General features: G+C 41.0%; 1 protein-coding gene across 1 annotated transcript in view; it reads left to right on the forward strand.

Moving 5' to 3' along the window:
- xylt1 (xylosyltransferase I) overlaps positions 1–24,824 on the forward strand; it is a 79,846-nt gene that overhangs the window by 54,204 nt on the left and 818 nt on the right. Inside the window, exons 5-10 of the mRNA XM_085356326.1 lie at positions 2,973–3,053; positions 3,784–4,000; positions 4,365–4,541; positions 10,314–10,579; positions 15,135–15,333; positions 20,861–21,194. Coding sequence (XP_085212452.1) covers positions 2,973–3,053; positions 3,784–4,000; positions 4,365–4,541; positions 10,314–10,579; positions 15,135–15,333; positions 20,861–21,194 — 1,274 coding nt within the window. The remainder of the gene's footprint in view (positions 1–2,972; positions 3,054–3,783; positions 4,001–4,364; positions 4,542–10,313; positions 10,580–15,134; positions 15,334–20,860; positions 21,195–24,824) is intronic.

Here is a 24,824-nt window from a genome sequence, read left to right on the forward strand (position 1 = left end):
CAGGTGGGGTTAAAACTAACAGCGCTGTGTGTGTGTGTGTGTGTGTCTGTGTGCAGAGCAGCCACAGGGCCGAAAGTAAGCAAACTAGACCCAGTGGACAGGGTGACCACTCAGGTGGCAAATCTGGAGGTTGACATGAATTCCCTGTGTAGTGTGCATGTCTACAAGCATTTGTTCGTCTGTGAATTTGCATTGCATTGTCACTTGTAGTCACAGTAGCAGATACACAACGCGTAAGCATTTGTTTGTGTGTGTGTGCGGAGTTGAGACGGCGAGGACTGCATGCGTCTGTACAGCACATCATCAGTTAGGGTTTATGGCTCAGGACCTCCTGAGATAAGCCCCCCAGGCTGTGAAATTGCTCCTTGAAGAGAAAATGACATTAATATGCGCTTGTCCCTCCCCCCACTGATCCTTGAGCCTCGCTGATCTTTTAGAAAGGCAAGCCAGTGAGCCCTCATCTGGGACTCTCCTCAGCTCTTTCCGGGACAGTGGCGCAGCTGCCCCTCTGTTGGTCTTCCTTGGTCTCTTGTGTTCTGGGGGCCTCTGGATGTCTGGAGTTTTGATCTCCTCCACACCTGCTTCACGCCCTGGAGGACGGGGCTGTGGCCCCCCCCCACACCCTCTAGCAGATTATTACATGAAGGAACCTTTTAAAAAACAAAAAACAAGCGCGTCCATGCTCACAGGTGTACACACGGGTGATCACACCCACAAACTACACCCTTTTTGGCTCCTACCTCAAAGCACACTGTGTTCTGTTGATCTTATGTGCTGCACAATAATGTTTAACATTTAGTATTTACTGTCATATTCCCATATATCATTGTGATGTTGTTTATTCTATTACTCTTGTTCTCTTCTGCTTGCTTTCTTTTTTCTTTCTCAGCAGGTGATCCAGGTGATTGATATATGCATTTTTTTTTTCTCTGCCCGTTCTGTTGGTTTTTGTCTTTTGCCCTTCTCCCCCGTCCCTCTTCTCAGCTGTTTCTCTTTCCCTCTTTCTTTCTCCCCTTCTTTCCCCCAGTCAAGTCTGTCCCGTATTCAGTAAGTGAAAATAAAATAAACAATAAAAGGTGAATCAAATGGACCATTACGGCAAGGCTGGGATGGTCAGTTTGGTAAAGTAAATCCGTTGGGCATCTTTCTTTGCCTTTAGACAACAATTCTGATGGCAAAAGAGCCAAACGGGACAGGCCAAAAAAAAAGAAAAAAAAAAAAAGAAAGGCAAGCCAAGCCATCATGAAAGGCTCCACCGCAGATGAAATGTTAGAACCACTGACTGGGGCATAGCCTGTGGAGCAAAGCTTTTAGCCTGTCTGGCCTGTATATGAGGAACTAGACTGCTCTACAATGTAAGAGCAGCATGAAGTCATTCATCAAAATCATGGATAGCACAATCTTTTGTATAATCCTAAATAGCTTTAACAGCTTGAAGGAACTCAGAGACTGATCCTGGGAGCAGCTGAGGCCTTTTCTTCTAATTGATTGATATGTGACTTTAAGCCCTCAACTATTTCCTCATTACAGTAAAATTCCCCTCCGCTTGAAAATGTGTTTTCATTGTTGTTACATCACTTAAATGTTCGAGCACCATTGTGCTGAACTGGACACAGGAATGCTGTCTAACATGAATCTTCTGAAGGGTAAAGTTTGCAGTTACAAATACTTTGCGATGTGAAAACTCTGACTCTCCAGTGAAAATAACAATGCCTAATAAGTTGCATATTGCATATTTTGCGATTTTATGTGTCATTAAAAGTGTGTGGAGATGATCAATAAATAAGACCTTGATAATACAGCTGATCTGCTAAACTGGGACTGTGGGTGTAGTCGATCAAATATAATTGTTATTGGTATTACATAAATCACATTTTTTCCCCTTTTTTCCATGTGACCAACTAGAGAACTGTAACACATATACTGAATGTTTTTTATGTGAGGCAAGCAGTCAGCAGAAAAGAATTACGTGTTCATGATGAATCACAACAATCACAATCATTTTCCATGCCTTTAAAGTTACCATGAAACACAAATGATCGTTTTTCCCTTTGTAATGTGACGCATTTCAGAATGAGACTGAATTTATGGGAAAGGGCATTTAAATCCGATCACATGTGTAGAAAAACTCACATTAGTCACCTCCGTGTCTGGTCCAGAATGGTTTCTCTTAATATATCATATTTAAGCTGCAGCACCTGTGAACTAATAACCAAAAGAAAAAAAATACAGTTATGTCCGTAACTGTAAAAGATGTAATTTTGTTCAACTTCCTCTTGTACTGGAGCAATTGTGTATATAAGAATATGGAAAATGAGTGTTGTGTGTCTATAAAACAAAGAAATAAAACAAAATATCAAAATGTGGAATTATTTCTTCACTTGAAATTAAAATGGCACAAGTGAAAAAAATCGCTTACTCAGAGGCCCTGGCTCTACTCTGCATCTGTTTCATGCCTCCTGCCTAAACCAACAAGTTTTACTTTTCAGAGGCGCTCTGGGGGGACAGGGGCATAACTTTGTAGATTTCCTATAGAATCTTTTCAAATTAAAAGCCACCGCTTTGTTTTGAGGGGATAAAAATACTCAGTGACCTCGTACTGTAACTGGTTATGGCCACAATGATGCTTCTGACCTCCGTGAGGGTTAAAAGATTTAAAAGGTTTGATGACTCTGCTCCGAAATAAAATGCAAAAGCTTCTTTACTTCTTCTATGGTGCAGGACACCATAAATATCTATACAGGATTTCCTGAGCACTGATTTAATGTCTACTGCAAAGTTAAATTCAAGATGTGTAATCAGAATTGTGAAAACAAAAAGAAGTCAGTGCTATCATGTGTTTTTCATTTGTTAAAAGATAGTTTGCATAATTCTCCTCCAAAACTGATATTTGTGCTTCAAAATCAGTGTTTCCAGCTGGATGCTACCACATGTTCCTAGTCATAAGTAAATCATTATCTGTTATGTTTCAGGACCAATGACCAGCTGGTGGCCTTCCTGTCTAAATACAGATACATGAACTTCATCAAGTCCCACGGCAGGGACAATGCAAGGTGAGATGCAAATTCTGAAACGTAATTTTAATTTCTCCACAGCAGCCCACCCTCTCCCTTACTCTCTGGCTAGCTCCGTCTGTGTTTCTCTTACACACATACAGCACCTATGTGCACGCCCGACGCGCTCCTGCCAGCACGGTGTGGTCACTGAATCATAATACAATTAGCTCCCATCTGTGGCTTCATTAATTAACCTTCTTGGTGGGGTGAGCCAGAGAGGTGGCTGCCAGAACGTTTGTCTCTGCTGACGCCACCCTGCCTGCCCCCCCCCCCTAGCTTTCAGCCACATCACACCCCGCTGGCAAACCAGTCATCACCAAACACTGTGGGCAAAAATACCCCATAGCACATGGAAAAAAAATGTCCTGCATGAGTCAGCATGAGTCAGCACTACCTTTTTGTGTTTGCAGTCAGTATTATTAATTTTTCCAACTTTATTAAATACTAAGATTTTATTTTTAAAGAGAAAGTGAGACTTTCTAAGTTTTGTGTCCTTCCTACAGGAAGACGGTTGCTCTTTGCTATAAATGAGCGGAGCTTTAAAAAAAATCTGTTTACAAGAAAGAAATTGGAGGAAAATATAAATATGCTGATGCAACAGTAACTGACCTTTCTGAGCTTGTTTTTATGTAAATGATATCTCAAAAAAAGAAAAGAGGACTTCACAACAACAAGCTCTCACATAGTCACTGATATTACCAAAAGGTTGTTCCCGTGTGCTTGCTAGGTTCATCCGTAAGCAAGGTTTGGATCGTCTGTTCTATGAATGCGACACCCACATGTGGAGGCTGGGTGACCGTAAAATCCCAGAAGGCATCTCTGTGGATGGTGGGTCCGACTGGTTTCTTCTAAACCGCCTGTTCGTGGAATATGTTATCAACTCCAAGGACAATTTGGTCACTAACATGAAGCGCTTCTACGCCTACACTCTGCTTCCTGCTGAGGTAACACACACTGACAGAAGCTGCTCTCACAGGTTCGAGTGTCTCTTAATCTTTGACTGACAGGTAAACACTGCTTTGGACTTGCACCGTGTCATATATAGAAAAGTTTATTCTGTTCTCGTTTCATTGCCTGGAAAAGAATTTGACAGCAGAAATAAGATGAGAACTGAATGATCTCTGTGGGGAAATTGAATGTTTATCACGAGCTACTGTGAATCTCCTTTCTCTGCTCCTACTCTATTTCCTCTTGTGAATTGGATGGTGTAAAAAATAAAAGGTATACAATTTTCTAATTTCGTCTTTTTGTCTTTGCTCTCCGCCTCCGCCTCCCTCTCCCTATTCATTTCTGTTTCTCATTTTCCAGTCATTCTTTCACACTGTGCTGGAGAACAGCGCCCACTGTGAGAGCATGGTCGACAACAACCTGCGCATAACAAACTGGAACCGTAAACTGGGATGCAAATGTCAGTACAAGCACATTGTGGACTGGTGTGGATGCTCTCCTAATGACTTCAAGCCAGCAGACTTCCATCGCTTCCAGGTAGTAACGATACACAAAATACATTTAAACAAAAGCTCTTTTGTGATCATTCAACAATAACTGTTAAAGGAGTAATTTGTAGAAAGGATTCTCAGTAACAAAATGTTTAATCTTTTTAAGGCTGGGCCTTTGTTTTTTCATTTTTAAAGACAGTGTTTAAACATTGGTAAAAACAAATAATAAAAGGCTTAACATAGCAGTCTCCTTATTTGCATCGTAGCTAATTTTCAGTATCACTTAAGAATAAGGCGGGGTCAGTCTTTGGACCAATCACATTTGAGCAAGACATGTTTGCATATAGTTGAACAGATGGTGTAGAGAGCCAAAATGCAAGATTGAAACCATCACCTATCAGTTTTATTTTTTTAAATAGCTGTTTAAAATATATATTTACTGAGCTGCAGGCTGAATATGAAGCCCTGACATTTTTTGCTAATGTCTCCAGAGGTTAAGTAAGTGTTTGCAGATTGCTTAAAACCAGAAATCATACATCAAAATGACATACTTGACGTGCAGTTACAACATATCTATGGCATAGATTTAACGAGTGAGCATTTCAGGTACAGTAGTGTCTTATGTTTTTGCATAAGATTGCTAATCACAAAGTGCCTAAAGATACAATTTAGAATTTGTTCTTTGCTAACTTTTCTAACGGACTGCAACTTAGGAAAAAAAAACACCAGCAATGAGAAAAACGCTGCAAAACACAATGGAAATAGAACAAACAAAAACGGAAATAGGAAAAACGAAAACATAAATAGGAAAAACGAAAAAAGAAATAGGAAAAAACAGGTTTCCAAAAGCATGAGGGAAGTGTTTCTGGGGAGACAATAACCTGACGGACCAGTTGCAGGAACCAAAACATGCTAAGAATAGCACTGGGAGACACTTAAAAGAAGTGGAGGATCAATCAGTTTTGTGAAGAAAGAAAAGATGAGAGGTAAGTGTGTTAGCCTAACTAATAACCTAAAAATCTGCCATCAGTATTATATGAATCATGAGATTAAAGCACACTTACCTAACATATTTTGGTTCCTGCAACTGGTCCGTCGGGTTATTGTCTCCCCAGAAACACGTCCCTTGTGCTTTTGGAAATCATTTTTTTCCCTTTTCTGTTTTCGTTTTTCCTATTTCCGTTGTGTTTTGTGTGCTTTTGCAGCGTTTTTCTTATTCAAGTCAAGTCAAGTCATCTTTATTTATATAGCACATTTAAAAGACATCAAGTGTGGGCCAAAGTGCTGAACAGAGGGATAATATAATAAAAAGAATTAAAATAGATAAGATGAAAACATTATAGAAAACATTGTAAGACATCCATATATGTTTATGTTTATTTTTGCTGGTGTTTTCTTAAGTTGCAGTCCATTTGGCCTCTCAGGGCCACTGTACTTTTCTGTTGTGTTCAGACACAACACTGGCTAATCATTAAGTTAGGTCCCTTTTTTGTTCTCCAATTATTTATAGAACAGTGTTAAGTTCCTTAATAAAAAAAAATCATTACTCTGAAAATGCTCAGGTAAAAAGGAGTGAAAGTGAGTGGAAAAAGCAGCCAGAAAGTTTAGCTCCTTGGAGGGTAGCTCAGGAGTTGTGCACAGTCCTGTACTAAGTTAACTATTAGCACTTCTTAATTAAAAAGTCTACCTTCTTGTCCAGATATGGTTACTTCCAGCCCAAACCCAGATGCTAGGCACAGTGCTAAAACTGAGGCTTTACAGATGTCATTCTGTAAACATTTAAATTTTCTGTGTTTGATTTAACTTAGAAATAAGGGAGTCAGCAAGTTGAAGCAAGACTAATAGGTTTTAAATCCATGAGAAGGGCCAGAGAAAAACTGATGCTCCATTTTCTTTTTTTGTTCGCTTTGGATTTTTTTTTTTTTTTTTTTTTTTAAATTTCTTTTAAGGAGGAGGAGGGAAAAAAGGATTACAGTCAAAAAACGACTGTACAGCAAAGACAGAATAACATTGTTGTGGCTTTTCCTCATCATAAGCATGAGTTGGCAGTATTTATGCAAAAACTCTTAGAGCCACAGCAGTGGGCTAATGGCTCTGCACTACAGATTAAAATATCATAGAAAATATAGTGCAGAGAAACGTCTGCATTGTCCATTAAACTATATGACCATATATATGAAAACAAACTACCCTATCATAAAACTACAATACGAACAAACATAAAATGCAGTGAAAATGGAAAGAATTACGTGGCAGACAAGATGCAACTTCCACAGTTTAAAAAAAAAAATCAAGCTAACAAAAAGTGCAGTTCCTCTAATGGCCACTTGAGGCTGACACCAAAAAGCAACTCGGTGTTAAAATGTTCAGCCTATCACCAGAAATAGACGTTTACACGCTGGTGTTGATTTACTACTACTTCTCTACCTTCTTGTCCAAATATGGTCACTTCTACCTCCAACAAACCACAATGGTGATAGCCACAGTACTAAAACTGAGCCTTTACAAACTAATGGGTGGCATCACCATAGCAACGTCAACTTTTTATGCCCAGTCTTTTGTTGTCAACCTGCTAATTTAGCTTTAAAGTAAAGTTAAGAATTAGAACAAGGCCTTAATATGAATACAAAGGCATGTATCAAGTGACTTTCTTTTGCTGGTCATGTAATTTTAGTCTAATAACTTTCGCCAGATGTCACAAAAGAGGGCGAGATGGGAAATTCTGCAGCTACAACAGGCCGCCAACCTGGGTGGTTGTGTTTAGTTATGAGGTGAGGAAAGTGAGGCATGTTAGTGTATATGACGCAGTGCAGTCGACTTTCCAGCCTGAACTAGCTCACAGGCTTTGCTCCATAAAGTGTAATAGAGCAGGTTTCTGTTTATCACATGATTTATCACATATGCAGTGTCTTCAGTCCAGCAAAAGCCAGTATTGTTCATTCTTAAAGAAAAGTCAAGAGCAAGAGCTCGTATAATTTTGACATTTATTACTGTTTCATTCGTGGGAAATTTGTAATATTCCCCACAGCTATTAACACGACTGCCTTTAGCTTCCAGCCAAATGCTATAGGCATGAATGAAAGGATTTGCAAAAATGGAAATTCCAGCTGTCCTTTTATCCCATGTTAAGGAAAAGCTGCTGCTTAAGAAGAAAAAAAGTATTTAATAAGCAAAACTGGCAAAAGGCCAGGGGAAAAGACTATGCAGCGGATCCTCATCAGAGATGTTAATCAGACACACCTTCAAACATACAAAAATGAATGTTAAAAACAGCACTACTTTCAGCAGACGGTTGCAGCACATCAGTATGTTGCAGGAAATCAGCAGCAGTCAATCCTTAAATTCTTTGCTCACAAGGTCTGTCCTCTCAACCTCAGCATCCAATGTATTCCCACAGCTTTCACAGTCGATATGTGCAAAATTATGTCTCAATTAGTATGACCCTGAAAGGAAAAAAATGGTAGGAATAATTAGATCTTCTCAGCCTTGGGTCTGTGATTAAGGAGACAGTTAGCTAGCCTTTCAAAATGAAAGTGAATGAGTGGCAGTGACTCTAGAGCCCCAGAGAAAGTCAGCGTCACACTTTTAATGCGCTCCTAAAATCTTAAAGCTGAATTACAAAGTGAATACAAATGTTCTGCCTCAGCAGAATATCACTTTAAGTCGTATCCTTCAAGAACGGTGAGTCATTTCATCTCTCCTCTTCGTTATATACCAGTCGGCGCACGGAGCTCAGTTCTCCCTTCGCCAAAGCTGTCTGCCGCATGTCTAGCCTCAGTCTCAGTTTAGTGCCAACCCTTTACCCTTGGCACTGCCGCTGGGTCTGGTTGGCACCTTGGTATCAGTGAAGTCCAATCCTGGGAAAAAAGACTTTCCAGAAGCAAGCCAGAGCTTGGGATTACTAGGACTTAATTTACCGTAAAGTAATCTCTTTGAGACGGTACAGCCAAGTATAGAAAACTTTCATTTGTTTTCCAGATCAGAACAATTTTTTAAAGTCAGTACAGCTGTCAATTTCCTACCATAGTTACTTTAAACTGTACTCATTAGAGGAGGAGTTTTATTAAGGAAGATTGGTGTAATGTGCCTTTTCTCTTTGTGCGTCTTTGTTTAGTAATGTGTTTAGAATGGGTACATTTTGGGAAGAATGTGAGAAAGACAGGCTGTGACAGGCTGCTGCTTTCAGATGATTCCACAGAGGGCATATCAGAACACCCACAAGCTCTAGGACTGTCTGGGAACTAAAACCCACTCCTTTGCATTTCCTTTGATATCTCGAGCCAATCTCTGAGTGTTAGGGCAACATCTGGTACTGTGCCACGCCACACCAGCATCCAACAGTTTCTGTGAGAAAAAAGCACATCTCTCAGAAATGTGCCACAGCGTGATTTGGTCTCCTTTTTTAGCAAGTAGCACCGATGTGTTTGGTGCCGGTTGAATAGTTTGGTGTCTAGGACTTAAAAGATGTCTTTGTGTGGAAGCCAGGCTGTGAAGGTGGCAGATTTCGTGATGCACCATCAGCTGCATAACCAACAGCGTGGCAGGGACAAATACAACGTGGCTTGAGTGGATGATTCTAGGCAGAGCGATTAATGCAAAGAACTGATAAGGAAAAAGACAAATAATGGATAACTAAAGAAAAGCATGCAAATGTTTATAGGGTATAGCTTCGTGTCTAGTTCTTGCTTTTCTTTGTCTACTAGTATTGACTGTAGTTACTATAATGAAGCTGTCTGATACTGATACCCTAAGTGACTTACAAGTCCAGTGATGCACCCAAAGTCCTTCTATCAATAGCAATTGCACCATAATGTGATTAACCTTTAAACATCTGTGTTATTGGCGTGCAGGTGGATTTGCTTGTTCTGCCTCACAAGTTTCAGAATTTGTAGGATCATCTGCTGATGTGAAGTGACGTGCACAGGAGCAGCGTGAGGTTTTCTACGGGTTTTATGTCAGTGTTTTTAGTGATTATTTGTCCATTAATCATATGCATTAATAAATAAGGCGTTAATATAACATGTTTTCTAGTTTCTTTTGTTCTTATAAGCAGCTGTGTGATTATTTTACACATCAAAGTCTGTTTACAGGTCTGGATTTGTACTAAATTACCAATCATGTGAAAACTGTTTTTATAAAGCTGTGTCACTGCAGGGGGAAAAAATTTAAATTATGTCAATGTCAATAAAGAAAGGAATTTACCAGAATACTGTGTGGCAGCTTGAGGCCAATGACTTGAGGCTACATTAGCTGCTACAAGGCTACGCAGTCAAATTTCCAGCCAACTGGCAGCAGAGCTTCATTGTGGGTAACATAAGCGCCAGAGCCGATGAGGAAGAAAAGACTATATTTGTGGTTTGACATTTTTGTCTATGGTGATTTTGTGGTGTTAAATTAATGGGATAATCTTTTAAGCTCATCTAAACCCTCCAGTTTATCTTAACATCCCTTGTGGGGCAATGACCAGGATGCTGGGAACCGCTAAAGTACAGGACACCATTTGTACTGCAAAAGAATGAAATAGAGAGATAGTCTTGGGAGAGAGTATATTTGATTTAATACATAATAATTAATTCACAAACCCATATGGTAATGATTTCCCTATTTTTATCTGCTACTTTCACTCACTTTTATACTACCTCCTATCTAATTCTCTTTCCTGCCCACATGTCACTTCCTCACATATCTCACACATCGCATTTGTTCGGCTGACGTCCTGGCGCACAACCATTTCTTAATCTTCTCCTTTTTTTCTTCTCTTTATCTCATCCGTCTTTGCTTTGCTCTCCCCCCACCTTCCTACGCTCTCTGCCTGCAGCAAACAGTGCGGCCCACCTTCTTTGCCAGGAAGTTCGAAGCCAGCGTTAACCAGGAGATAGTGAACCAGCTGGATGCCTACCTGTTTGGACCATTTCCCCAGGGGTCGCTGGCATTGAACTCATACTGGGAGAACGTGTACGACGAGCCAGATGGCGTGGCCAGCCTGTCCGACACGCAGCTAACGTACTACCATGCTTTCTCACGACTGGGCCTGGCCAGGGCTGCCGCCTCGCTGCAGGGGAACCCAAAGGATCACAGCTGCAGGTTAGTTTAGTGAAGATGTGCACAATGCACAATCCCCGCAGACGTCCATGTATGCATGCTAATAGTTCTCAGGCCCTTGATCTTCTGTCCAGCCACACCCACACGCACTCATTATCATTATTATTACGCCGCACCTGCACCTACATCCACAGGTGCATTCAAGTTTGCTTTTGCTGTCAAAAGCAAGCCATACACGTAGTATACGAAACCACAACATAGAGTATACAAAAGCCTTTTGTTTGTCTGCTGATGCATTATCTCACATAGATCACATGTCATGGAAATAAGATAACAATGAACAGTACCAGTCAGCAACTGGGAACTCTGGGTAATGCTATTCATCTTGTAACACAATATGACACTCAATTTATCCGTCAGATAATGACGCTATATAGGTCATAACATTGAAAGCTGGCCTTTATGCTAGGGTATAATTAGTGGAAATGCATGAATTCCAGAGTGCTGTTAACATACAGTGTGTGGTTAAATTAAAAGGGAAAACCACAGTATGCGTTCATATTTAACAGGCAAATGGAACATTTCAGCTTCATGTCTTTTAGTAGGATTTTTAATAGCATATGCTTTCATCAGTTTAGTTTATTTGCACAGTGATGAGACCTGTATGCAAAAGAGTCACAAATTCAGTATGCTAATGTGGAACAGAAAGGGGAAGCGTAAACTGCTAATTTGCGTACATGCGACACAAGGCCCCATGTATCTCAGTGCATCCAGGAAACAAACGCCTACAACATCTTAATGATGTCAGCAAACATTAACACAGCTTGGCCCCACAGGACCAGGAACAAAAAAACATAATAGAAAACAGCATGAAGGCAGGCTGTTTGAACAGCGTATGGTGGCGAAAGGCGATATGATCTGTCGTGGCTTTTGTTGGGAGTCATCCAAGCTGCCAGTCTGTGTTTCCTCTCATGAAACTTTCAAAAATCATCAGGTGTCTTCGAAGGCAGTTTCAGTTGCAGTTTATAGAGTAAGTCAAGAAGGCAACTCTCGCCCTATGACAGCTGGGATAGGCTCCAGCGCCCCCCGCGACCCTGAAAAGGATAAGCGGAAGCGAATGGATGGATGATGGATGGATGGAAGAAGGCAACACGAATGCCATTACCTCAGCTGGCGCGCGCTGCATGTGAGCTGAGATAGTTTGCTCCTCACAAGCAAGTCCCCACTATAGCAAGGCGTCCGATGCCCCGCTGCATTGTGGGTGTTCTGTGAAATCTAGTAGGTAAAGCCAGGCAGTGAAAGAAGGCATGGTTTCAAAGTCAAACTTCAAAACCATCTCGCGGCGACAGCTCTTGTTATTCAAACACTGTGCATCTGTTAAAATAGAGAGCTAGAGCACGGGACAGGTGTGCGTGTGTGTGTGTCTGCACGAACGAGAGAAAGTAGAGGCTTCAAACACACAACTTATATTAGTTTCCAATCACTGAGAGGGCAGAGGTCATAGATTAAGAAAACAGAAAGAAATGCTTTAAATATCTGCATGTGTGTGTGTAGTGTGGGTTTGTTTGTGTTTAGGTAAGCGCCTCATAATTGATGCTGTTAATGTGTCTGTTAACATACATGGTAAATAGACTGTTTGTCATATAGCGCTTTTCTACTCTATCTCAGCCCTCAAAGCATTTTACACAACTTGCCTCATTCGCCCATTCATACAAGCACTTTTCTTTTTCTATGTCCTTTCTATGCAAGTGCTTTCTATCTAACACGCACACACATTAATAGTCCACTGGATGCATCAGAGAGCAACTTGTGATTAGTATATATTGTTGATTAGCAGATGGCATGAGTTGTCAAACATTTTTCATTCATGCCCCACTAGAGAAGACAGAAAAGTTTATACCCAACACCCCACAGTTTTTAGCCATCATTAACAATAACAAGGGATCCAGGTTGAAATTATACTGCAATAAAGGTCAGTACAATAGCATCGGTAAAGTGTTTATTTTCCCTAAAATAAAAATCGATTCACTCAGCTTATTCGACTACTTGTACCTGCATTTAAATAATTGATAGCTTAGAGAAAACGAGTGATTACGCTGGTATGTGGGGTTCTTTCTTGAATTACCACAAGCACAACAGACGGTTTTCTTTACAGTAACCGCTGGTGTGTTTTTTCCACAGTGAGTGACAGGATTAGAAAAAAGTAAACCTGGAATCTTACCCAACATTAGTCCCAGGTTGTACCTTTCATGTATTAGCATTGCATTAGAGGCATGACAACACCTCTACCTGGCTATCTTTGAAAAACGCAGTAGGTTTTTTAACCACACTAAACCACTTTGAGGTAATCCCGGAATCCTCACAGCACCTTTTCACCACTGGGAAGATATATGTTTTTTAAATTAAATATGTCTGCTGTACAGTAAATACAAAACATGTAACAAAGTCTTGAAGGTATATACCTGACGATATTAGAATATTGATAATCTGTCTGCATTTTATGTACAAAACTGTGTTAAATGCAACAATGTGCATTTATCCACTTTGATTACTAAAGACAGCAATAGAAATATTGAAAAAAATATTCTTTGTTTAGCACATTAAATATGTTAAATGTGTTAAATGTGTTTCACTTTGATTTTTATGTAGTGATAACACATCAGAGAGGCAGGCTGGGCCTAAAGAACATGTACATGATATGCTGTGTGAAATGTTATGATGTGATATTTTAGTCTCATAATGTGGTCTTAATTTTCCATAGCGTCATATGATGTCATAACTTAGTGCTTGGTCTCACAGTCCTCGCTTGTCTTTTGTGTTTTACGTCACATAAGTGTTTCCAGCTGAATCGCTTGCTTGTGATTTTTGTAATTCCACCACTCTGTGGTTTATTAACGTAATAATTAAACACACAATGTGTGTGCTGGCACTCTGCAAGGCCTGCCTGGAGCTGTCCTGTTTAAGTTTTATTGATCTGTAATTTAGTTCGTGAGCTGAGTAATTAAAGCTGATCACGTTTTTGCTTAAAGCGAGCCCCAGCAAAGCTCACATTTGAAAATATATCTTTTTCAAGTGTCGGTGTGATGTCTCGAGTCTGCTCACATATGGTGTGCGTGTGTGAATGTGTTTGTGTGTGTGTGGCCACGTGTTTTGCATGCATTTCAAATTCAGATGTGCTACCAACAGATGGATGGGTCAACTTCATTGTGAGACCTGAGCAGCAGAGAGAGAGAAAAATGGACACAGAGAGTGATTTGGCTCTTTTAGCAGCCTGCTGTGACTCAATTGGAGAGATTGTGGAGTAAAAGCCTGAATGGAGCTTCTGTGCAGGCTACGCCCTTGCCCCCTGCTCTCTGCTTCTCACACTGGCAGCCACGTCTCTTTTGGGAAAGATGGGACAGAAAGCAGAATGAAGGAAGAAGAGCGATGAGGGGAAGGGAGGAAAAAGCAGGTGTGAAAATGTAGAAGAGGAGAAAAAGAGAAAGACTCGGGGAAAAGGAGCTGGAGTGGAGGGAGTGTGCAAGGCTATTCTTGTGAGTGTAAATATTTGCTGTTCTGCTTGTCAGGGTAGCATTTACCAGGACGGGTTGACTCCTGGTCCTTTACTGGAATACTGATGAGGCCATAGGCACAGGGGAGCAGGGAGAAACAGTGCGTGGATGTGCGTTTGTGTGTGTTAAGCTGTGCAACCAAAAAGGAGGAATAAAGAGGAGTTTAAGGAAGCAGAAGGATGAGAAATCTGGGCGAGAAGGACTCAGGACGTGTGCAGAGAGCAGCTGCAGCGTGCTCCCCAGCAGTGCCTGCCCTGGCCCCTTTTTTGTTTTTCCAGAAGTCACTCCGGCTGGCTGCCCTGAGGGCAGACCCTCTGTCACGTATGAAGCGACACACACAAATAAACAACAGACTAATCAGAGGGGCAAGACCTTTATTCAGCTTCAGCTGACTGGATGACCCAGTTCAACTTTGTTCAGCTGTCTTGTAATGCTTTAGTTGGGTTTTGTTCGTGTGTGTGTGTGTGTGTGTGCGCGCGCGCGCGCATCTGTGACTAATCTGAATATGCTGCCAATGCAGCCCATGACTATTCTGTAATTTTCAGACCACTGTGGTGCCGCCTGTCACGTGCCTTCTTAATGCCATCCCTTCCACTTCAGAGCACATGTTAAAGCAACCAGCACATTGTAGCACAAGAAACTTTGTTGTTTACTCAGAAGTTCATATCTGATCTGAGATCTACTGCAGCAGCAGTCATGAACCCACAAAGTGTGGACACAGCAACTCACAAGCAGTGCGGTTTGGGAGTTATCTGCCTAGTTGACACATGTCTTTTACCAATTGGATTTCTGTTAAAGGTCATTGAATTAATGTCAGCCGTGTCACACAATCACACAGCACATTGACTCTCCACTAACCTTCACGGCAAGCATTCATTAGCATCCAGCCACATTAGCATGTCCAAGGCCCCCCAGACCTTATCCACATGAATCTTGATATTCTCCTCTCCTTACAGTATCAGCTCTGAAAAGCAGCACCGTCAAGTAGGTAGGTCAGAAGGTATCGGGTTTGCTAATGGATTCTCATTTTCTCAACGCTCCATCAGGTATTTCCCCATGGGCCACCCAGTATCAGTGCATCTCTACTTCCAGTCAGACCAGTTCCAGGGCTATCTGGTCAAGCACCATGCTACTAACCTGGCAACAAGCAAGCTGGAGACCATGGAGACCTGGGTGGCACCCACAAAGAACTTCAAGTTAACCACTCCTCCTACGAGCACATTCAGCAGGTTGCAGTTCGCAGAGGTGAGTCAGCATATTAGTCTGCATGCCCTTGCATTCATTTTTAATTTGAATTCGCTTGTTTGGCGTGAGTCACAAAACAATCAGTCAGCTGCTGCCAGTGTCAGAAAATGAGTTCCATTAAAACTCTGAGCAGCACACAGCAAAAACACACTCCTCAGCATATAATTAGAGGTGAGATATACAGCTCATTGCCATGGTGACCTCATATATCACCCTTGCCAAGACTCATAGCAGTGCATCTCCACACAATTAAACTGGTGCCTGTAATGGCCTTGTAAAATGTAAATTGATTGAATTCATCCCAGTTTACAGGGATGAGCGCTTCATGTGCTGCTTATTTGTTGTTTCCTAATAGAACGTCTTCTCACCTTCACACTGGAATGCTTCCCTTGATTGTCTTGTTATGTTAATGTGTGTTTCTGTTTACCACAACGCCTGTTTAGGATACAGCCGCTCGGCTGTGATGTGACAGCCACAGAGTGTCTTTTTAAAAAGGACAAAATTAACTGAGTGAATGCAAATTGACCTTTTTCTCTGCTTTTATCGTGCAGAGCTTTAGTAGGAGGCAGAAATGTCAACAAATTTGCGAACAAATTTGTTTGTGCCCGCGGACAATGCTCGTGCACCTGGATACACTTTGACCACGTTCGACCTTTTGCGGCGCTCTCATTCTGAACACGAAGGGATGCAGACGCCCGGCCGACGTGTGGCTCCCTCTTGCTAAGCCCTGTTTGTCTGTCTAACCTATGAAACCGTGAGTGACAGAGAAGTGATGTGAGCTGTGGCTTTTATCTGAATGCTCAGCCTGAGAAAACATTCTCTGTCTAGCACTGTGTAGTGGCTGTCAGTCAATCAGTTTGTCCATCTGTCATTCAAAATACAAGACGACAGCACGGCGTAGCTGCAGCAGCGCACTGCCTTTTCTCAAATTTGTAGATATGGACCATTATGCTATAGCTATATACTGGGGTTTGCTAGATAAACCATATGGTTGGCTTAACAATGGTTTCCTTGTCCTCCTTTGGATATAAAGGAAGACAGATATGTCTTTTCACTCCCCTGTTGCTGCCTTTATAGGCCTTTTTTACAGCACTTTAGTACAGGACCGCTTAAAACCTGCACATTAAAAACCAGTATTTCACCTCAAGTCAGATTTGACATTGAGAGGCATTTTAAGCTGTGCATAAATCCTACAGCACCATGACTAACTTACGTCCTCATTCCACCACAGTCTAGATAATTTATGTGGACATACATGGGAGGAAAAAAGAGTAGCAACATATTATGATGTAATGTAACAGAATACAATGTAGAAAAGCAAGAGTAATGCTTCTGACAAAGTGTATGCATTTTTGAGCATTTTAGCTTGAAACAGCTGGGACCTTTCTTTGTGGAGCGCTTCCCATTCTCTCCATTATTCCCGTTACGTCCCAAAGACATGTAGGTGTTTAGTTAGCTGATAGACTTTAAACTCATTGTAGATGTGAGTGGACAGATGTCTGTGTCACTCCTGCAATAGACTGGCAGCTTGTCCAGATGTCCACAGCAAGAAGGTGGACATCTGGTGTGGAGTTTGCATGTGCTTCCTTTGTTTGCGTGGGTTTCATCCGGCCTCATCCCACTCTGCTTTTTCTTCCACACATGAAATTTGGACAATGATGTAACTACCTTTAAATTTACTGGACTGGTACATGGACTATTCTCACAATAGCACAAATCATTTATTGTCCCATTCGTGTCAGATGTTTGCATTTTTCTTTTTTTGGATAACGTCTAGAAACGTTTAGCTCCAGAAAAACATGTCCAAGAATAACTCCAGTTTGTGCTTTTATAACAGAAATTGTCTTGTTTTCTCTTGTTTTCTACTCATTGCATCACTGTGCATGTTTATTAGGGTCCTTCCATCTTGCCTCGGTAGCGTAATGTGTGCCCCCGGAGAGTCCTCTGGTGCTGCTAGTAGACACCTGTATTTGATTACCACTCCAAAAAGTGTCCCTAATAAGCCTGCAAATGCAGCCTCGAGGGGCATTTGTGCCCTATGTTTTTAAGCAGGGCCAGATGTAGAGTGGGACTGTCCATGACCTTGCTTGATAAAACTGACCAGACTTATTTAATGGAAGTGTCAAACTATAGGCACCGACTGCCCGATGACATGGAGAAGAGGTTTACAGGGTTACTGGGTCACAGAGAAAAAATGAACTGTAGCTGGATTATGAAATAGAGTGTTTTATGCGTTCTGTTAAGTCAGGTACAGAGCATGAAACAAGTAATACAGGTAATAATGGTGAACAATGAATTTGGGAAAAGTAATCCAGGTTATTATCAAGTTTTTTTATTTTTGTTTTTTGTCAGGTCAACAGCAGACGATAAATGAGGGCTAAATGTTTCAAACGTAGCAGAGGCTGTTAGTAATTGCTGGTTAAGAGCGGAAAATCTGAATAAATGGTCCAATTGGGTGGAAAGTGTGAGTGAACAGACTGGTAGAAAAATGTAGTAATTGGACAAAGAGCGTAGAGCCACAATGAGGTTGCCAGATCAGCATTTGTTCCACCTAAGCGTGTTCTTCTAAGTACAGCTATAAGCGAAAGAAGGTCGTGAGCCCCTGACTTGGTTAGCACTCATAAGCCTTGATTGAGTGTTGGTCTTAAGCCAAAGCTTATAGGGTAGGAGCACCAAGGGACAGGTTGAGTGTAGAGGTCATCGTAAGCTATAGGCTGAAGTAGGCAGGAAGTTAATCCCTGTTCGACCTACTTTCATACTCGAAGGAAGAGTTTTCTGGTACTGGTTCCATCTCTTATCCACAGATATACCTTGAACGTCATCACCAGGAGAGAAATATGTTAGTGGAAAACAATAATTGCAGTCTTTAAAACAATAAAATGAATGTAGTTAAAATGTTCCAGCCAACTTTTGCTATTGTTAAAACACTGCCATGTCTTTGCAAAAAGACCTCAAGTGTTCTGTATAAATAAACAGCAGATCAGTTTATACACCAAGCAGTCACAACATTAAAACAAGCCTAATGTTAAGTAGTTCTGGCTTGTAGTGTGGTGTCTGGCCTCGGGATGTTGGCAAAGGATCGTCCATGTTCCGGCACATCCAACTGATGCTGTATTGGATTAATATCTGGGGAGTTTGAAGGCCGTGAGGCCTTGTTTGTGTTACTGAGCAGTTTTTGTGATGCGTTAGGGTGTATTCGTCCTCCTAGAAGAGTTTGTTTGGATTGCAAAACTGTTTTTGTGGGTGGTACGTGTTAAAGTTACATCTCAATACTTTTTTTTTTTACACTTTTGTGGTAAAAATGGCCTTCTGTCCAGTATTTCTGTTGTAACCAGGATAGACCCTGACCTTTGGTCATGAGGCCAGACAGCAGTCAGGCAAGTTGCCTGTGCATCTTATTAACTTGGTACAGAAGTCTGTGGAAGGAGACTGCCCACTCGTCTGACCTGAAACGGCTTAGAAAAAAATGCAACTTGGAATGCAGATGTGCATATTTTATATTGCGCATAGTAGATGCTCAATAAACTGCAAGAACTAGAAGCAGGTCTCAGAGGGTTCCCCTCTAGGCACGTGAACACTGTCACAATCTTCTTCTTACAGCTCAGTTTAGACAGCCATCTGCAAGTTTCCTGGTAGTGGAAAACGGTGTTATTTCTCTCCAACTGCTCCTTTTAACTTCCTCCTGGGGCCTTGAAGGAGAGTGTTGCTAGCCATATGAGCGTTAGTGTGCATTAGCGAATCAGTATTGAATAAAGTAATGAGCTACAGAGGTGCAGGACAAGAGAGCTGATTAGTAATTTAAGGGGCAAGGTCCAAGGGGCAGATATGGCAGAGGTCAGTCCAATAATTGAGAGGAAAGTGAGGTGTGTTTTAACTGATGACAAAACACACACTGTTTCTGTGCGTGTCTCATTTATGCAAGTGGTGTCTATTTATACTGTACATGGTAATCGCAGTTCTCAGAGGACCTAATGCAGAGTCAATTCCAGTCAGGCATTGATCGTCCGGCTGGGTGAGGCTGTGTTAATCAGCTACTATTGTAAGGATGAGCGCTTCTTAAAGCCGCCATCCCTCTCACATTTCTGCAAACACCCTAGACATCTTTTATTGTCAGAGTGTGTGTGTGTGTGTGTGTGTGTGTGTGTGTGTGTGTGTGTGTGTGTGTGTGCGCCTCCCTCTCTATCACTCTGTCTCACAGTTTTGCAATTTAGATGACTTTTTTAAGTTGACCACAGCAAAGATATTAAACACAATTACTGTAATTGTGTTCCTATTGTTATGATTTGTCTGTCTTACTGCTGGATCTCGTTTGTTCTTTCTTATTGCGGGATGTTTTGTAGCGGGACTTTTGGCAAAATATAAGTTAGAAAGACATAACCAATAACCTGCAAACATGTGTATTCTAAATGTTAATTATGTAAGCTTAGAGGACATTATAATCTTAAAGTGGCTCATTGTTCCATTGGCAGCCCTCCAGTGTTTTGCAGGCTGGCAGCTTCTGCAGCCAGAGGCACTGTATGTCTCCTAACTCGCCAAAGATATATTTGACTTACTGCTACAGTTTGTTAAATTTATTTATCTCAAAATTCACGCAAAGAAAAGCGCTTTCTCTGATTTTGTGGAAGCATTGAAACCCAGTTTTTATTGAGCTTTTCTCCCTAGATGCTTTTTTTATCCGTCAAAAAGCTGCAGTTCCCTGTCTCTGCATATAATCTGTGTCTTCCTCTATTTGAGATTTTTTACTTATTTAGGGTTTTAATAATCTCCACTGTTGTTTCTGTTTGAGACAAATAGTGTTCACACTGGTGTTGGTGTTCACTGCCTTCTGATTTTGTCTTTGTGTGAAACGGGAGTGCGTTTGGTTTTCACCCCTTTGAGATATCTTTTTTCAGCATGACTCCTTAGCCTCATAGAGTCAGTCATAATAGCAAAACTGTAGCCAAATTTACTTAAAAGTGCTTGTCAGAAGAATCAGACTTGTCAGCTTTTGCAGATTAAAATAGTATATAACAGCTGTGTTGAGAGTAGGGCTGAAGTGCAGGGCTTTTAAATAAAAAATGCATACTTAAAATGACTCCCTATGATAACATAGTTGAGATATCACTCAACTAGTTGATATATTGACAACAGGTTACAGAATTCGGTGGCCATTAAATCAAAATGTTTTGTTTTTTAAATAAAGACTCAATCTGTAATTAGCTTTTTCATCATTCTGTGAGCAACAGTGATGGTGTGTCATTACTGCAAAACAGCACAGGAGCACTATGAAAGGGAGTTGGTTACCTCGCTGCAGCCTCACACCTGCAGGCTGCACATTACTCCCTGCAATATTTTAAACTGTCCAGAAAAGTTGAAAAAGGTCGTTGCCTTTTGCATTTTTATGAATAACAAACCATTTCCCCCACTTAAATGTTTTTAATGTGTTGCAGCAGCTCCTGTGCGTTTTTGCTGTAATCTCTCTGCTTGTCTTTGTTCTCACCCCAGCCTATCACCAACTCACGTGCCTATTCTTTCTCTTCTGGGGCAGATCGGGACAGAATGGGATGCCAAAGAACGCATTTTCAGAAACTTTGGCGGCCTAATGGGTCCCATGGATGAGACGGTGGGCATGCAGAAGTGGGTTAAAGGGCCGAATGTCACCGTCACGGTTGTGTGGATCGACCCTACCAACGTCATCGCAGCCACTTATGACATTTTGATTGATGCAAGCGCCGAGTTTACCCACTATCGCCCACCGCTCAACCAGCCTCTGCGGCCCGGTGTGTGGAACGTCCGCATCCTGCATCACTGGAGTCCTGTAGCGGAGATGCGCTTCCTCATTGCCCCGTTGGCTTATAACAAACACCAGCCCATACGACAAGGTGAGAAAGAGATTCAAGTTGTCTCTGTGGTAGAAGGCTCATGTATAAGTAGCACTTGCCATTTGTTTCAGCTTTAGCATAAAATTACTATTGATTGTGTTATTTGCAAAAGTAGCCTTACTAAGCATATTGCACTGATGTGCTATTCCTCAACAAAAGATGACCATTCATCAAAAAAAAAATACAAAGGGTGTTTTTCTAAATGTCAAACATACCTCTGCTCGTGGAGGTTTAGTGGAAGCTCTGAAATTACTTTATGGACCTTGAAAGTGCAATTCAATACAGCACCACAGTTTGTGATGCATATAATATTGAGTCTTTGTGAAACCGTGTCATAAAAAAGACTTGGGTAGTAATTTTGTGGTGTGTTTTCTGGGTTTTCTGTCATTATACTGTCATACTTTACTTTATGTTTCAAAGGACATCTGTAGTTGCTTGGCGATGAACATTTTATGAAGTCGACATACCGAGTCTCAGAGAGCCCTAAAAGTCCAATTTTAGTCAGGAGTTTGGCTCTTTTGTGGAACCTCCTTACACTTATTTATGCATCCATGGAAGGCCAGAGGTGAAGAGACCAGAAGCAACATGTTCATACCGAACAAAGCAGGCATCAGTCACAACAGATTGAGTCATACGCAGTACGACAGGCAGAATTGCTGTGGAAGTGGCTTGTAAAGGGGCTTATACATGTGGAACAATCACAGGCAGATTAAAGCAAGGTTAATAGGCAGCCTTACATGAGATCTGCCAATTGGATGCGTGAAAGTGTAGAAATCAGCTGATATAAGCTGGCTTTAAGAATATGGTCCACGAAGCTCATTGTGCTTTTAAAATAATAATAATAATCAAGCAGAACTGATGAGATCACTTTGATAAAAATCAGTCTTCATGAATTTTCTTAAGTGTCCTTTTTTTAAATTTCTGCAGTGATTCCCACATGACAATATCAGCTCAAAGGACTGAATGGGATCAGTTTTATATCGCACTCTTTACACAACAGGTCACGTCTAAAAGAAGCGATTGCTGATTTAGGTGTTTCGAAATGTCTGCACAGGCACGCACACAAATGCACACAGCCTTGCATTTGCAGCGATGCCCTTTCTAATCAAGCCTCTGGGCCTCGGTAGACCCTGGTTATTTGTCATCAAGTCAACCCTAATAACCCAGCGAGCTGCTCATACATACTAAGCAGAGTGTTAAACAACAGTGCACTTAGCCCTCCGAAAACAGTGACACAATTAAATCAATCAGTCAGCATGGATAAGGGGCAGCACTGCAGTCTTGTAATCCATAAGCAGCCAAGTTGCTTTGAAAGTCACATGAGAGCTGAGACGCCAGCTTTGGCATAATCATGTCTTTCACTGTTTAATAATTTCACTGAGCTTTTTAATGATAAAGGGGAACAGCACATGGCATTTTTTATTTTTCACCTGAATCTCTGTGGCACACTGGCTACAAGAATAAGAGGAATATTAATAAAAAATGGTGATATTATAAATATCACGGTTAGATGGGCTGCTGCGTGAGCTCAGTCTTTTTGTCCAAAACAAAGGGCCTTCTTACAGTTACACACTGAACCTCTGTTACAGTGCATCAAGAAATAGTAAATACCACAATGCTCCCAGGTATTTTGAATTTTGGATTTTTTTTTTCTTTCCTTAAAGTAACATTGAAACATTGTATTTGTTGTATTTTTAACCTAAAAAAATCTATTTAATATTTTTTCTAAATCTGCAGTTTCTGTTTCTATTTTTAAAAGCACTTATTTTAAGAATCTATTATAAGTGAGACATGAAACAGAACAGACAAAGCTATGTTAATGGTCAACACAGGTTTTTAGGTTTTTGTTTTTTTCAATACATTTAGCTTATTAAAACTTAAATATAGGATTCGGTAATAAAGTAACCATTGATTCCAGCTATCAGGTAAGTGTAAGATAGTAAAAAGTAAAATATACAGTCAATGCAGTGAAGCAGAAATATTCAGTACGATACAAAGATTACACTTGCACTTGAATAAATGTGTCTAATATTGCAAGCCAGCTATACACATTAAGTTGGGCTGGGAGCTGAAAGAGCTCCCTCAGAAGGATCGAGCACTTTTTAAACTCTGATTAGATACTTTAAAGCGGGGAACCATGAAAATTTTGGTTTAAAGTAAAATATCCATGGACATCAAAGAAAAGCTGCTTTAATTTTTCTGCTATAGCCGTACTTTGTGGCAGGACACAGCTTACTGTAACTTTTACTGTAATTTGTAGCAGACTAAAGATTAATATAAAGATTGTGGTAAAGCTGACATTTTTGAATCACTTCACTTACATTCTCATTTCCTCTTATACAACATTCAATTCAATTCAATTTTCTTTATATAGCGCCAAATCACAACAGTCGCCTCGAGGTGCTTTATATTATAAGGTAGACCCTACAATAATACATACAGAGAAAAACCCAACAATCATATGACCCCCTATGAGCAAGCACTTTGGCGACAGTGGGAAGGAAAAACTCCCTTTTAACAAGAAGAAACCTCCAGCAGAACCAGGCTCAGGGAGGGACGGGGCCATCTGCTATGACTGGTTGGGGAGAGAGAAGGAAAACAGGATAAAGACATGCTGTGGAAGAGAGACAGAGGTTAATAACAAGTACGATTCAATGCAGAGAGGTCTATTAACACATAGTGAGTGAGAAAGGTGACTGAAAAGGAAAAACTCAATGCATCATGGGAATCTCCCAGCAGCCTACACCTATTGCAGCATAACTAAGGGAGGATTCAGGGTCACCTGGTCCAGCCCTAACTATATGCTTTAGCAAAAAGGAAAGTTTTAAGCCTAATCTTAAAAGTAGAGATAGTGTCTGTCTGCTCAATTCAAACTGGAAGCTGGTTCCACAGAAGAGGGGCCTGAAAACTGAAGGCTCTGCCTCCCATTCTACTTTTAAATACTCTAGGAACAACAAGTACGCCTGCAGTGCGAGAGCAAAGTGCTCTAATGGGGTGATATGGTACTACAAGGTCATGTGTTTACATCGAGTCTGCTACAGATAAACATGTCAGCTGTGAAACTGCAAGCAGAAATTCAGTGCATCAATATGCTGTAAATATGAAATATTATTAGTTAGTGTTGGACGTGGGGAGCGATGTGGGGCATCTCTTTAGCTTACTTTGGATCCGGACATTTGTCTTTAACTGATGCATCACCCGAAGTGGCTGACGGAAAATAAAGTTGTCTTTAAAATTTATAACGTAAGGCTACATAATTATTAGACCCGCTAAGTTAATAATGTTTGTGTTTAATTTATAGTTATTATGTAATAATCTTGTTTTTGTTTTTCTTGATGTGTGTTGTAATGTGTTCTTTGGTTATTAGCTATTTCATGAGTCCACATACAATTTATTGCCATGGCTGACATCAGGTTTCCCTCCTAAATGGTGTGCCAGTCAAACTTTACGATGTGGCCTTCCATGCGCAAAGAGAGCGAGCAGCAGACGCATGCATATACAAAAACTCTACACAGATGCATGACTTCATACTGCACGCTGCTGCCACAAAGCTGGCTGGCATTGGTTGGCCACTGCCATGTCAGACTGCATCTTTCTGTCATCAGTGTGCAAAAAGTGCTGAAGTCTGCT

Source organism: Diplotaxodon limnothrissa, linkage group LG6 (assembly GCF_057381915.1).
Source record: "Diplotaxodon limnothrissa isolate DT_005_m linkage group LG6, D_limnothrissa_male_GT1.1, whole genome shotgun sequence".
NCBI classification, from domain to species: domain Eukaryota; kingdom Metazoa; phylum Chordata; class Actinopteri; order Cichliformes; family Cichlidae; genus Diplotaxodon; species Diplotaxodon limnothrissa.